Below are 16,640 nucleotides of genomic sequence, written 5' to 3'. Positions count from 1 at the left end.
GTTCATCGATCGAACCGTTGCAACGATTTCTTTTCACGAGGAAAACGTTCCTAATGAACATTCACAGTCTCAACAAAAATTGCGCTACATTTCTCGGCAAACAGAACTCTTAAAGAGTACACAAAAATTATATTAAAATGGGGAACCCGTTCCTCGCGAAGCTTAAACAGGGTTACATACCTCTTTTTCCTCCCCAATAGCCAGTATCCCGAGTACACGCATAGTTAACGCATGCAGCTTACTTACCTGATACACAAATCGTTGTTCCATGGTAGAAGGATCGAAAAATAAAGATATCAACTGATTCGACTCATCGACGACGACGACAACAAGGGAACCAAGGAGCGAAAGGGAAAAGGGTACTTTGCGTCTACCTTGTCACGGGCATGGGGAATCCCTGGTACGAGTGACTCAACGCGATATCCTGACCTCTAGCAGCCAAAACCACTTCTCTTTCGAATTTCTTGCCCGAAGACCGCGGACCGATCTTGTTCGTGCCCTCTGAAACGCGATTCGTAGTGCCTCGTGAGGGAACACGTCATTAAATAACAGTGTACCTTGTCACTGGGACAGGAAATCCCTGAGTGGAGCAGTCCAATGCTACCACCTTTGTCCTCGGAACGTCGACTAGTTTTCCACCTTCGTAACGTTCACCAGCGATACGCGGGGGAACATTACCTGTCGGTTCTGAAAAGAGGCGGGAAACGAGAACCGACGCGTGGCTCGGTATTTAGGAGGCAATGATCTAGAAAATGACCGAATACCCGAGCAGATTCGCCACCGCCTGACGGATTCCCCCTTTTTCACTGCCCTACGGCCCCGTACCTGAACGTAGGCGCCGGGTAACCTTGAACAGGACACGGCAGGCCCACCATATGATCAACTAGAATGACTCTCTTCAGTCCACTGATGTCCTTGTCCCGTACATTCGGACGCACACTACCCCGTGGCTCTGTAATACCGTAAAAACGGAGGATAGGACTTGTCGTCGTTGTCGAATGTATCGCTGATATCTCAAAGGAACCAAGAGACGTGAAGATAAAGACCGGTCCGCGAAGGCTACCAATGAAATAAAATACAGCTTGCCCCGATTCTCTCCTGACAAGGAATACAAAGTAGAGAATGGGACATCTGGCATGTATAAAATATGCGAAAAACTATTGCAGGTACACGAAAATATTGAATACAAAAAGCTTTTCACAAGAAATAATATAATGCAAAGAGTTTTAACGATTTATAAATGGCATTTCTGCGTTGTTTTAGAGTTATTCAAAGTGACTCTACGACTTTATAATATTGTTTTAAATATTCAATTGTACTTTGTAATTGTAATCTTTTTCTAATCACGTATTAAAATTCTTCAATGCGGAACTCTATAACTCTATAACACAGTCTAATAATTGTAGTTAATGTTTGGTTTTTCATTTTGGTACAACTCGCAAAATTAAGAAATATATATTTATTACTTCAACAGGTACTCTACAATGAACAATTTTCCGTAGAAATTATTAATTAGTTTTACAAATATTATTTAACAGAAAAAGAAAATATTATAATATTACTTATAATCTTCACTCGTTATAAAAACACAAACAACTATTGTATCCAATATTTTCAACTACCTCCATCAGTCTTTAAAATATTTTATATACTAGCTCTTTTCCATCGCCAACTTTAGGAGTTCTTTTCATCCTGCACACATCGATAAGGGCAGCTAAAATCTGAGTGTTCAAGTTGGTGGACGTCCCCCGTAAGTTGCTCACCTGTAAAAAGGCGGCGGGTTAGCCTGAGCCTCGCAGAGCAACGTCGAAGCTTGGCCCTGGATTTTTGTCAATCCATCGAATTTCGACCTAGGCGGCAACCGGGGAGGACTACTGCCGACCGGCTCTAGAAATCAAAACGAAGGGAAGGTTCGCACCGGGCCGTGAACGCAATCGATATCTTCACGTATCTTTGGAGATTAGTTTCGCGCGTGGAACCGGGAGACTCGGCGCTGCCAAACAATTGAGACCGTTCCAGGTGCACAGTCCATCGACCTGGCGCACAAAAAAACGACCGGGGATAATTACGGAACGAATCGGAAGAGGTTTTCCACTTTACTCGGCTGAGCGTACCTGAAGAGTGGCAACGGATGCGCTTGTGCTTGGCACAACATGGACATCGCTTTTCGAATCGGTAACGAGAGGACTGTTATTTTCGCTGTGGGTGGTACTTTCGGTGCCGCGCCGCTGACCGGCTCTGAATAAAGAAATGACAAATCGGACGTGTATCTCGAGACTCCGTGATCCGTTGCGGGATTCTCTTACCGACTTGTAGGAAGACTATAAATACCTATAAGCTGGAAGAGGGTGACCCTGGGCTGGGCAAAGCATCGTTACAGGGCTGCCGACGTAGCTGACTAACACATCGTATTTGGCAGTGGAAGCGACTCTAGGCTTGGCACCGTTCACAGGCTCTACAGAATTCCCGAATTAATGTAATCTGCGGTTCGACGGATTACCGACGAACGGACTAACCTAAACGCGGGAGCAGGGAACGCCTGGGCGTCGCAGAGCAAACTGATCTCAGCGCTGCTCGCCACTTCGAACGAGTCCGATTTCGCAGACTTCGGGAATTTCGGGGACACCCGACCTGCCGGCTCTGACATTCACAAGATTTAGCACGTTATTCACTCGATCGAACGCGAGGATACTTGACCCGAGAGAAAACGCGCCACCGCCGCAATTTCTTATTCCCATTATTCCTTGACACATTTTTCACTTTGCGACACGACTGAGGAGCAATGAAGGGTTGATCTGCAAAATTTACCTGTGAGCAGGGGGTGGCGACCCCTGAGCAGCGCAGATGATCGCGACCGACGATTTCGCGGCCCGGACATACGTGGTGCTTTTCGCGTCGCTTTGAAAACTGGGCGCCTTGGATCCTACCGGTTCTACGTGAAACAAAAAGTCCAAAAGAAGCATTCTACCAGCTTTTCAGTTTACCTGAACGACGGAACTGGGAACCCTTGCGCGGGACATAGCAACGTTGACGAAGCTCCCGCCGCACGCACGAACGAGTTGACGCGATCGTCGCTCGAGAATTTCGGTCCTTTCGCTCCCAGGGGCTCTAACAACGCAACAATTACGCATTTTGCTTAGAAAGGACTCCCCGGCGGGAGGCAGAACAGCGTCAATGCGCCGTTCGATCGGAGCTCCTCCCGCCATAGGGGTTCGTTTGCTTAACGAAAGCACGGTAAATGGCATTGAAGAGGATCGATAAGAAGACGGTGGTTGGTCTCGAGTACCTGAACGCTGGTACCGGGTGACCCTGCGCTTGGCACTGCACCGCGAATCCCATCGAGGTTTTGGTCTTCTGCCATCGTTTTGCGTCGCCAGAAATGGACGGTGCTTTACTTCCTACCGGTTCTTCACCAGTGAAAAAAAGGAACGCGTGTAAAGAATTATTACCGGATAACAAAACCACTGATCAGAATTTTTTTCAGGGAAACGCCCGAGACGTTTTTGGGTCGCGACACGCGACAAGGTAATCTGCGATTTACCTGAATGTTGGAACAGGGTAGGCCTGCCCTTGGCACGGGATCACGATATGTGTACCAGTCCGTCTTTCCATTAAACTTCCTTTCTCGCCGAGTATCGACGGTGCTTTACTACCGACCGGCTCTATCGGGCAAAGAAACGAGAGAAGATCGCTTGACAACGTTACCTATAATTGGGCACAGGGTACCCCTGAGCGGGACATGTCAACACCGCACTGCCCCGCGTAGTTACCTCCTTCCAAACACGCTTCATTTCGACTGATACGCCTGGAGCTTTGCTACCGACGGGTTCTAATGACACAAACAGCGATTCGCTGGTGAACGGGTTAGAATTCGTTGTTACCTAAAACTGGGCACGGGATAACCCTGAGCCGGGCAGAACAGGACGACCGTCGAACGGTAGGTCTTTTCTTTCCAGCCACCCTTCAAGTCACCTGTCACCGTTGGCGTTTTGCTTCCGACCGGTTCTAGGCGAGATTGCGGGAATAGTTTAACGAGTTTTACTAGCGAACGTTTACCTAAAGGCTGGCACAGGATATCCCTGGGCCGGGCACGACAAAACGGCGCTGGACTTCGCTCTCTTCTTCAGCCAGCCCCCTCTCAACTCACTCGTGAGCGCCGGAGCTTTCGTCCCGATCGGCTCTACGAACGTTCGTTCGGCGTGGTCATGCGTTCAAGGCTTATACAGTTCACTTTACATGAAAAATGTTAGTAGACACCTGTGGCCTATATCGACCACAGAGAAACACGAGAATGAAAACGATTTAGTCACGACACTCAGTGCGAGACAGACCGATTAGAAGGCGCGTAGGAGTGAACTTAGAACATAGACCATTTGGGTTACAGTTTTTTTTAAGTATCGTTTACCTAAATGAAGGCACGGGGTAGCCCTGCGCTGGACAAAATACCACGACACTGGACATCGACTGGGCCTCCAATATTATTCCTTTAATGATCCCCATCAACGCTGGCGCTTTGCTTCCGACTGGCTCTGATCATACGCAAAACAAGGAAACTGTCAGCTAGATAATATCTCCTAGCCGTGTTTATTAGTACGATTACGTGATACGTTCCGGTGGAACAGGGGACCCTCGTTCCATTAAAGAGAATGGATAAGAAGAAAGCGAGTGCCAAGGGAAAGTGTGGACGAAGAAATGAAATCCTGCGACAGATTGCGGTTTCTCTTCGCGGTTGATACATCGACTGCGGCTGTTTTTCTCTTAATTACTGCTAGAGGCTTTACCTAAAGGAGGGAACGGGATATCCTTGCGCCGGACACGGCAACACGCAGCTGGCTCCTGATCCCTTTTCCAGCCACACGCCCTTCACGTCTCCCGTGAACGCCGGTGCTTTGCTCCCAACCGGTTCTAACAATGCACACACGCGAACGGGCCGCGATTAATTGCTCCACTTTCAACGGAGGATGAGGGGACACACCGGCGCCGGACAGGAAAGAAGGCCAAGGCAACATAATGGAAACAAATTGGAGCGATGAGTGCTATTCAGTTTTCAGCGATTGGAGAACAATGCTGTCCCGATGCTACTTGCGCGGAGGTTTTGACGTTCGGAAGAATGAACGGGGCGGAAAGATGTTATCGGTGATGCTAACCCTTCGCGGCCTCCGAGTGGTCAGACTTAAGCTTACCAATTCGAAATATTTAAGCACTCGAAGAGGTGCTGTGTAATTAATGTGGACGGACTTTGCTGAAAGTTTTGGAACAGTCTTAGGAAGTCATTAGTACGTCTTAGTAGGTCTTAGTAAGTCATTGAGTAGAATGTGATCAAAACTAATTAATACCACTGAGAAAAATGAAGTCTACGTCGTTACAGTATACTCAAAGTAAGATATTTGTGTACATATAAGAGCGGACTGAAAATTGTATGATCAAATACACACAAGATGTTAAATACCTCTACTGGAATTGAAGGCAAAAGAAAATATGCAAGGTGAGAGTAGTACTATTCGAAAAAGTAAACATGATAATGTAAACGTTATATTCGTAAAAGCTATTTTAAGGTCATCGTTAAAAGATTGTTGCTAATATCAAAGTAAGTTCAACACATGAGTGTCTTACCTACTTAAAAATCTGTTGATCGCTGTATATGTCACAGTTCTGATTTTTAAAGGCTTCTTATTCACTGAAATACCAGTTCCACGGAACTTTTTAATTAAGTTAAGATAAGCAACTAAGGTAGGACAAGTGCAATCAGGTAATCGATTCTGATACAGTCGCGCTGCTTCTTTGAGACACAAACGGCGGTCGGTATAAATTGTAATCACATCGATCTCTTCTTCTTTCCTTATTAATTCAACAGGAACGGTAAAATATATTCATCTCTACTTTGACAGCTGTGCATATATACGTTTAGAGGTCATCTCTTATTAACAAATCAATTTATACTTTAATGTTTCCTTTTATCAAACCGAGATTTCTGAATTCAAGGCCATTTAAAGTTCATAGTATTACGGTTCGTTTAATTTGTTTGGCGTTATAACATCATAAAATTAAAAATAAATAGTGGCATTTTAAGGAAATCACCATATTTAACTATTCGAACAGTAGAAATATTATTTTAAATATTTTTAAAAATCCTAACAGAGATTTGCAATTATTCCCTTTCCCATGATCTCTCTTCCAAATACATAATTATTCTGTGTGTTTCAAAAATCACCAGGAAAGATCATTTTCGTCAAATGAAGAATCTATAGTAGCTATATTAAGATAGGTTACATATCGCGTCCAGAAATATCATTGGATAGGGATCATATTATCATGTACGACATTAAGTAACCAAGTATAATATTGAAAAGAAAAAAGCTTGATATCTTCCTTCTGTACCAGACCACAAACTTTTCAATCCATTCTTTTATTTTTGTTTCCATGCGAACATCTGACTTTCAGGCTTTAAAGAACCACCCGATGGGAACACCAAAAACGATAAAAGCCCTACGACCGTCACCAGACGGACAGCCGCGAAGGATTAACACCGACACTGAGGGGAGAATCCGTGTCATTTTGAGGGGTGAAGCACAGTTACCTAAACGAAGGCACAGGGTACCCTTGCGCGGGACAGGAGAGCACGACGCTGGAGTCCGCTTTGTTCTCCATCCAGCCACCCTTTAAATTGCCCGTCAACGCTGGCGCTTTGCTGCCGACCGGTTCTAACGAATCACACAGAGACAACAGAGGCATGCTGTGAGCACGGCGCTCCTCGATTAACACCGAACGATTAAGCGCCGTTTGTATACCTATAAGTTGGAACTGGGAACCCCTGCGCGGGACAGAACAGGGTGAGATCTTGGCCTGTGACGCGATCGTACCAGGACTTCTTCGCGTCACTCGCGAATTTCGGCTTCTTCGTGGCGACTGGTTCTAACGAATTAAACATAGAGGACATGCTGTGACCAACACTACCAAGAATCGTTCGATCAGCGATCCGACTACGATATATACTTATAAGTTGGAACTGGGAACCCCTGAGCGGGACAGAACAGGGTGAGATGTTGGCCGGTGACACGATGGTACCAAGACAACTTCGCGTCGCTCGAGAACTTGGGCTTCTTGGTAGTAACCGGTTCTAGCAAATCACAGAAAGAGCCAGCATGCTGTTATCACGGCTGACCGGCTTCGTCGGCCGAAAGCCGGCGATTCGATTGCGATATATACCTATAAGATGGAACCGGGAACCCCTGAGCGGGACACAACAGCGTGAGATCTTGACCGGTGACGCGGTCGTAGCCGGACAGCTTCAAGTCACTCGAGAACTTTGGCTTCTTCGTGGCCACCGGCTCTGTCACAGGATTAACCAAGCAGAACTGAAGACCCCCACCGAATCTCCGCTCCATTTTACTGGACTAACTGTCTCGGGTTACCGAACACGATACTCGCGGGGAAACTCTGCTAGCACCTGAGCTCCCGCTTAATGGACTTTCGGAGTCATTCCACCATGATCGCAGCCACTCTACTTTGCCGTAAAAAGTTAAGCTTTCTTGGCGCATTCGATCAAAGACCGCTAAGAAACCTTACGGCGATAAAATCAGTTCGCACGAGTAATCGATGTCTTTCAACGGGTAATTTGGTACCTGGTTACGGGAACAGGATGCCCCTGGGCATTGCACAGCACGCTCACTCGGGAACCTTGGCCGTAGACGAAGAAAAACTGTTTAACGCCGCCCAAAAAAGCGGGCGCTTTGGACCCCATGGGTTCTGTGGCAAGGAAATAACAAAGTCACGCGGAATGTCGTCAATTTATAGACATCGTCGCCGAGTCCCTCGGACAGGATTCCCCTGCTAACATTGAATCGGCAATGCTAATGTACTCGACCACTAGTTCGCAGCGTTTGCTCGATCGGAAATCACTGGAAAACCAAATTCTGCATTCGAATCGCCTAGTTTTTCGTACCTATAGATGGGTATAGGATGGCCCTGGGCGTTGCACTGCATGCTCAATTGCGACCCTTCGATGCGGATGAAGAAAAACGACTTAACATCGCCCAGAAAAGCGGGTGCTTTGGTCCCCATGGGCTCTGTGGCAAGGGAATAACGAAGTCACTAGAAATGCCGTCAATTTACAGACATTGACGCCGAGTCCCTCGGACAGGGTTCCCCTGCTAACTTTTAATCGGCAATGTCAATGTACGCGACCGATAGTTTGCAACATTTGCTCGATCGGAAACCGCTGGGAAACTGAGTTCCGGATCCGGGTCGCCTAGTTTTTCGTACCTATAGACAGGTGTGGGATGGCCCTGGGCGTTGCAGGGCAGACTAACATCCATGTTTACTCTTCGTACCAACAGAGATAGTTTCGCGTCCACGGCAAAGCCTGGCGCCTTGCCCCCGACAGGCTCTAAACAACATTTCACGTTCGATTATTCCGTGGTGGAAGTTTCACTCACGGATACAGGACAAGGATCGTTGTCGGACGACAATGGTTGGTCAACTGGCAGTTTATTTTCGCGCGGAATTTCATCGATAACCGAGGTACGTTGAATCCATTACCTAGTGGTGGGCACAGGGCTTCCCTGCGCGGCGCAAAAAATGGAAATCGGCTGACCCTCGGACCGTCTGATCGTGCGGCTCAGATCGTCCGACGTTAAACGGGGCGATCTCGCTGCGACCGGCTCTGAAATCGATCGGTCCACGTTCGATCCCGGTTAAAAGACAACCCGAGAGATTTTTACCTGGTGGTTGGCACGGGGAATCCCTGAGCACTGCACGCTAACACCACGCTCGTGCCCTTGCGTCTCGCGTATTTGCTCAGACTATCGTCGTTGGAGAATATCGGTGACTTCAATCCGACTGGTTCTACGGAAGACGTTACACTCAAGACGGTTCTCCAAGAGTTTGTCGTGTTAACCTATTCCGTGCCGCATCGATTTCACGAGATTTATTGTTCGAATCGCGTTAGTTAAGAGTGACACACGAATACACATGCATATCGTGTCTGTTATATTTGTTAAAAAGATTGTATTTTATAAGGATTGCAAAATTTGGAAAATTGTTATTATAAATAAAGAGAAATATTGTGCAGAATATGCAGAAATTTATTAAATATTAACTGTTTATTTTCATTTAACTATCTGTTATTAATCCCTTGAGGATTACATAATTATAAAAATCAAAATGACATACAGTTACTTTTAATTATATTTGAACACCGTAGAAATATTTCATAAAAACTAACAACAATCAATCTTTAAGTGAATATTGAACAATTTATTTTACTATATGAATTATAACTATAGTATTACAATGGAATTTCATTATTGCGTCCTCCCAAGGAAATGAAATATAGGAAGAATGTGACTAAGCATACAAGTCATTTTCTATTTGTACTCATGAAGTCAATATGTAAATAAGAGGTAGTGTAGATTCTACGAAATATTTTTTTACAAAACGGATTTTCAGCTTATTTTTCAAAATAAGAAGAAAAATGGCAGTTAATTTTGTGGTTAAATCCATTACGAAAATGAGTAATTTTCATCGAAGAAATCCAATTCAATATTTTTCAATCGAGTAGTGAGCAAATTAATGGCGCAAATCAAACACAGACATTAAAAAATCAAATTTTCAGTGTATAGTGAAGCAGAGATGGGTATGTTATTATATGGAGTGATTCTCAACAATAGAAGTGGATTATTTGTATTTTATTGTATGAATTATAAACACTTCGATAAAGACTAGACATCAACTGTACTGAACATTTCTTGGCAGAAATAAAAATCGATAGTTGGAAATAACGGAATGCTACAATTTATAATGCGTAATTCTTTTACATTACTTTTTATCCCATTGTCTTTTTGCCTTATTCATAACAAATTTATAAAAGAAAGCAAAAAATGAGGGACTATACTTAACATTCAACATCTAAAAAAGTAAGTGTTTGTAAGCAACGTACCGACGGTACCAATACTGCGATGTATATACATACATCATAATTACTACAACTTATACCAAAATGTCAATCACCTAGAAGGAAAACTCCAGCGTCAGTAATTTACAACCCACGTGGCACGGAACGTGTTAACATAAAACACTCAACCGCGACGTTAGCGAATCACAGACTCTTTGGAACAGTTTAAAGCGGTATTACAGTTACCTGGTGGTTGGCACGGGGAATCCCTGAGCGCTGCACGCGAGCACCACGCTCGCGCCATTTCGTCTCGAGTAAGCGCTAAGGCTAAGGTCGTTGGAGAAAATCGGCGACTTAAATCCGACCGGTTCTACGAAAAACAAGATAGAAACTCGAAAGGCACGCTCTCTGAATATATGTTCCTATCGGGGTTGAGGGAAAATTACGGGCATAACGGTACGAAGCTTGGAATCACCGAACGACCCGATAAAGATCGCGTTCACCGATGAAAATCGTAAACAGTTTTGGACTGGCGTGCAATATTTCCGAGCGGCACGCGAGATTACCTGGTGGTTGGCACGGGGAATCCCTGAGCGCTGCACGCTAACACCACGCTCGTGCCCCTGCGCCTCGCGTATTTACTGAGGCTATTGTCGGTGGAGAAAATAGGCGACTTGAATCCAACAGGTTCTGGGAAAAATATTACGACGCCGGGAATTACGTTTCATTCGGGTCGGACGAAGGTGGAAAGCGGCGAGAGAAAGAGAGAGAAATTAGAATTAATGGACGGGTCGGTTAACGGACGCGAAAGCCGGGGGCCAGTCAGTCATTTGAAACCGGCGGAGAGGCGACGAAGCGGGGATCGGGAAATTGTATCGATCACAGATGGAACGTACATTTATAGGTGCGCGCGATTAAATGTCATCTCACCTCGAAAGTGGAACAGGGTAACCTTGCACCGGACACATCAAGCTCATAGCCGCGCCGGACCTTGCGTCCACGAATTCGACTTTACGATTGGTCGGCAGTTTTGGCTTTACGCTAGAGGTAGGCTCTGGGAATAATAGGAAAATCGATTAACCTGTTACTGACCGTGTGACAGGGACAGGGAACCCTTGAGCGGGACAAGTCATCGACACCTGGCTGGAGGTCGGCGTCGGTCTCACCACTTTAATGTCCGCGTTCGTGAACTTTGGTTTCGCGCTGGACACAGGCTCTAACGAAGAAAACCAAATGACAGTTTCGTGAAGACTAATCGACTAATTGGATTCCCTGACGCTGAAACTGGATAACCGCTCGGATCGAATGGAAACCGAATGAAACCTTTTTGCTCCGTATCCCCTGAACCTTCTCATGAGACCAATGACCAGTACACTCCGATCGAGAAAAAGAGATTGATGTATAGCTTTTGGAGTACCTGAAGGCTGGAACTGGGAACGCTTGCGCCGGGCAGGGCAATGTCAAGGGCAAACCACGTTTCACTGTATACGTGGTCAAGGTGCGTGAATTTTCCGTCATAGGGAATTTCGGTTTAGTGCTGCCCACCGGTTCTACGAGAAGAAGCGAACCAGTACTGTAATGTTTGCTCCCGAGTCACTGGGACAGGGCCTCCGATAGCGATCCGCCAATTGCCGGCATCGATTTGTTGGCGCTCCGAGGAACCGGATCGCGATACCATCGAATTCACGGAAAAGAAAGACCGGTTGAAGTGCGATATCGATTAAACTATTCACGGTGACGGAAGAACTACTCCACCGTCGAACAAAAGGTGTTCATTGGCCTGCTCGTTGTTTCCGAGGAGGATCGACTGTAACGAAATTACCTACCGGCGACAGTCTCCCTTCGCTCAACAACCATTGGCGGCGACAACGATTTACCTGAATGCTGGCACAGGAAATCCTTGAACGGGACACAGTAGGGTGGTAATCGTACCGCGCATCGTGCTGGGATTCGTCGATTTCACGTCCAGCGCAGTTAATTTGGGCTTAGAGCTCGACAGCGGTTCTGCGTCACACGAGAAACTAGCTTATCACCGGCCAGGGGATTTCTAGAGTTGATCCTACGCGCCTTCTCGACTTACTTGAAGACTGGGACAGGATACGCCTGGGCGGGACACAGTATCGGAACGCCTTGAACTTCCGGGACTTCGAACGTTCGACTCTTGTCCATAGTCGAGAACTTCGGCTTTGCGAAGCCGACTGGTTCTACAAGGGAAAGTGGCGTGAAAAAGATGATACTCCCGACCGACTAACAATGACCGATGCAACGCACACTGGAAGAAAGTTAGCTCCCGAAGTGTATCGCGAGCGACGCTCGCTTTCATTCCCAAGGAGGTGACGAGAAAATCCAGAGATTCTTCTCGGTCGTTGCGCCTAATATACTGGGACAGGGTGAAATGGAGGAATAGACGCGTAGAGTAAGAAAGAGAGAGAATCGTCTATTTTTCTCTGGGATGCGGTGAGCAGCCGGGCCGACGGATATATTTCGACCTACCTAAACGTGGCGACTGGAAACGCCTGTGCAGGACAAAGCAACGAGAAGCCCGTGCCTTTCGTTACGCGTAATCCGACGTCGTTCACAGATGGGAACTGTGGCTTGGTGCTCGAGGCGGGTTCTAAAAACAGAACGCGAGACGAACAGCTCGAAGGTCGTGCGCAAAGAGGATGCTCGGAAGAGTCTTTGAATATGCTGGAATAGGGACTCCCCCTTTGCCATACAGGGTCGTGGATGCTCTAGCGCCGTCAATAGAGCATCTATGCATAGTTTAACTATTACGCGCCGACTTCATCTCTGAACCGTACCAGAGTTTTTCGCTGTCTGGTCCGAGGGTCGGAACCTTGGAATCGCTTTCGCGACATTTCAACACCGAGAATCTAGGTTCCCCGGCTTAGATCTTTCGTCTTAGATCACATTCAACTGCCTACCTATAAATAGGAAGAGGAAATCCTTGCGCAGGGCATAGGAGGGTGACACTCTTCAACGAAGACGCGCTGAATCGCAGGAGGTCAGTTGGCCCGGATATTTGAGGTCGAGAGCTGGATGCTGGTTCTAACGATAAAATCAGCCGATATGTGAAACGAAGATTCTACGCGTTACCTGATAGACGGGAAACCTTTGGGCAGGACATAGTAGCGTCATCGCACCACCAAGTGCCGTTTCGAACGTCTGCGACTCCGCCAACGGCGGCATTTTCAGCCGAATGCTCGCAACGAGCTTCAAGAGAGATAAGACGTACCGGAGCAGCGAGAAACGGGCAACGAAAAACGCGTCCGCGAGCGAAGTCGCGTCGGCTATCGCTGCGTTCCCTTCCGCGTCCTTGGTTTCTTTGATAACGCGTATCGATTCGCGTCTACCTTTCGCGACCGGCTCTATTCATAAGAATTCTCCCTTCTTTTGTACCTGAAAGCTGGAACGGGGAAAGCCTGGGCTGGACACATCAAAGTGAGCGGTTGATCGCAGTAGACCGTGTACGTGCGCGAAACGTCCGTCATCGGGAATTTCGGTTTTGTAGTAGCAACCGGCTCTAAATAAGAAGAAGCCCGACGTAGACGTGAGCATCGCGTTCATTTCGATTTGCCGAATAAAGGGACAGGGTAACCGTATCTGGTCCCAGAATAATTAAAGATCACACCTGGAATTCTTCGAGGACTATTAATACTTTCAATTCTTAGCCCACCTATGCGAAGGAACGGGGAATCCTTGAGCAGGGCACAGCAGGGTTAGCGTTTCTCCGAGACTAGAGACGAATCCTCTGGAATTATCCATTGTCGGGAACTTGGGCCGCACGCTCCCCACAGGTTCTATGTAAAGTCCCAGGGGAAAGAAGCGTGTAAGGATCAACAGTGATATATTCGATATTCAGGGGAATGGGGACAGGGAACCCACTGGGGAGAACACGAGTTGACAGAGCCGCGTTCGCTGTTCTCATACTAACAACGCTTGTCTTGCTCACGTGGCAAGAAAATGAAGTGTAAGCAAGTTCGTTTCATTCGATGGCTTTGATCCCGCCGAGACAAAGAGACACGAGACGTAATTTTGTCACAGCTAATGAACTCTCAGAAACTAACAGATTCTTAAGCGTATTCACGTGAACTTCGAAAGATTTCGTCGAGTTTTCATCCTACCTATAGGACGGAAGAGGGAATCCTTGTGCGGGGCAGAAAAGCGGCAAACTCCTGTTCGTCTGCGTCGTGAGTCCAATCAAGTTGATCGTGCTGGAGAGTTTTGGACGCGAGCTCGCCACGGGTTCTGCGAATCATTGCCGGATGAAAGCAGCCGTGCGGATCCACCACGCGATCTGGTTTCGCTAGTCTCGCTTCGGAGTTAACTTGCGCACGGGGACAGGGAGCCCTTAAGCGGAGCACATCGACGCGCATCGTCTACGATACTCGAGAACTTTGGTCTCACGGATGAAACTAAACGGTCGATTAATTGAGGGATTGAAACATCGTGGGAACAAAGTATACCGTGGAACAATGCAGCGGTACTTTTATGGATTATGTTCCTCTTTGGAATCGTCGATTTCCGGTATTTTTAGAAATATGAGAAAACTTTGTTCGGAAAAGTTGTATAATAACGAGAGAAACATAACATGTTAGTAGCTATATTTAAGTTACTTTTTCATGGGGAAGAATTTTCAGAAAATTCAAGGAGAACTAAATTTATTTTTGTAGCACGTCACACTTTTTTGTTCTCGATAATTTGAATAAATTGGCACAAGCTTGTGCTATATAACATTAATTAGACTTGAATATAAAGAAGAAAACAGAAACAAAGTGCCGAAAATAGTAAGATTGTAAGACAGTTTTCATATTTTCTATCGGTAAAATTTTCGTTTACAAAATACAATTTACAAAATACAAAGCTATCAGTTAAAGCATTTTTGCCATATTGGCAAAATTAATCAGTATTGAAACCGGATGTGATAAGACGTGTATAGATAAGACGTCAATATTTCGATGATTGCGTCAATACAAACGGATACGACTTCGAACACCTAGATTACAAACCAGGGTCAACACAAATAGATAATATTTCAACCTAGCAGAAAATTATTACTGGAGTCTTAGGGTTCTCTATTTATCATGCAATTGTAGTAAACAAATTTCTTCATATCTTTAAAAATAACAAAGATATTCCAAGTGATAGAAGTATATAAGATATACATTCGGTACAATTTAGTGAATTTAAAACATGTACCATTTTCCTAAACTAATGCAGAAATGCATATGTATGTTCCTACATGTTGCACAGCCACTGACCAAATCACTGCTCCATGCTTTTCCGTTCGTAAAACGCAATTCAATTTTTGAAAGTAACTATAACATAGAATGCATTGCAGTCAAGAAGTTAAATAAAATATTTTCCAGGCAAATCAGTGTGTTTTACTTATGTTAACATATCGTTGACCAGTTACAAGTTAACTCGTGTTTTCATATTCAAATGTTGATCCGTCACGAGTAAACTCGTATTTATATTTGTATCAGCTATCTCAATTTGTGAAGTGCAGGTCAATACAGACTATTGCAAAAATAAAATATTAAAATTTATGTACAAGATATGTCCAAAGTTTTATTTCAATTGACTATGTATAAATAAAGTATATTGAAGTTTATTTAATTTGTTTCATTTTCATATTTAATTGTGGAATAATAACAGGTGACATTGCCGGTCAACAATGTGTTAATCGTTGACTTCTATTACAGGAAACTCTGAAAAACGATCTCCAATCGTCTCTACAAAATCTACATCGAGACCGTACCTATAACTCGGCACCGGATATCCCTGCGCGGGACAGAGAAGGGGCAGTGTCCCATTTGTAACGACTGTCAGACCGTTTAAGTTGCTCACGGAAGGGAATTTCGACCGGACGCGTCCCACGGGTTCTGCGTTAAGGTACCCAGAAGAAGTATGAAAAGAAAAGCGCAATGTAGAACCGATCATGACGAGGTAGAACTTACTTGAACACGAGGGTAGGGAACCCCTGAGCGGGACAGAGGAGGGTAACCGAGCCGTCCTTGACTGTTCGGAAACTCCTGGAGTCATCGATGGTCGGGAATTTTGGTCTCACGCTGCCAACCGGCTCTAATTATGCAATCAAAGAGGAAATTCGGTTTCCAACCGCTGATAATAGACAACAGCTATCTTTCGCGTTCTCGTTTCTTGGTTGAAATTCGTTTCTCTACCTGTTTGAGGGAACGGGGAACCCCTGTGCAGGACAAATCAAAGCTTGTGATCCGTTCACCAACGTCCTGAATCCACGTATGTCGTCCGTCGAGGGAATCTTCGGACGAACGCTGCCCACGGGTTCTGAGGGATACACGAGCCAAAACTTAAGCGACCTGTTCAAGATCTTTGAAGAGCGGGTAACCCCTGAGGGGAACAAGACCATTCCAACAGCCACCTCTTTCAATTTTTTATGTTAATCGATATATGACTCGAATCTGTCCACTACTTGGAGAGGTCTTTGAAGAACAGGTTGAGAAAATGAGAAACTCGCAAGAAAACGTAGCAAACCCATACATGACAATTTTGATGAAATTTATATGAAAGATATTATATTACATAAAATTTCTAAAAGATTTTATTTGTTTAGGTAATATATTAAAAGTATTGGCACTTTAAGTAGTTTTTCTAATTAAATATTAATCGATTTCTATGTAAACTGATGTGTATTATTTACTGAAGAGATATTTGAATTCTGTTTACAATGTTTTCCGTTGCATTTTCATTAAATTCGTTTATCCGA

The 16,640-nt window shown here is 45.3% G+C and overlaps 1 protein-coding gene across 29 annotated transcripts in view; it reads right to left on the bottom strand.

Moving 5' to 3' along the window:
* Positions 1–16,640, bottom strand: part of Dscam1 (Down syndrome cell adhesion molecule 1) — a 69,687-nt gene that overhangs the window by 30,572 nt on the left and 22,475 nt on the right. For 14 of the 29 annotated variants that reach the window (XM_076370989.1, XM_076371001.1, XM_076370990.1 and 11 more), the window contains exon 8: positions 10,139–10,262. In XM_076370989.1, the coding sequence (XP_076227104.1) occupies positions 10,139–10,262 (124 nt within the window). Of the gene's footprint in view, positions 1–2,331; positions 2,539–3,286; positions 3,408–3,705; positions 3,830–4,405; positions 4,530–8,538; positions 8,663–10,138; positions 10,263–13,291; positions 13,416–13,568; positions 13,693–16,077; positions 16,202–16,640 lie in introns of those variants that run through there. The other 15 variants (XM_076371004.1, XM_076370982.1, XM_076370995.1 and 12 more) reach the window with 8 other exon arrangements.

The sequence above is a fragment of the Nomia melanderi genome, chromosome 9 (genome assembly GCF_051020985.1).
Source record: "Nomia melanderi isolate GNS246 chromosome 9, iyNomMela1, whole genome shotgun sequence".
In the NCBI taxonomy this organism is placed as follows: Eukaryota; Metazoa; Arthropoda; class Insecta; order Hymenoptera; family Halictidae; genus Nomia; species Nomia melanderi.
Note: the sequence above shows the minus strand (reverse complement) of the source record. Positions and strands in the feature narration are given on the sequence as shown.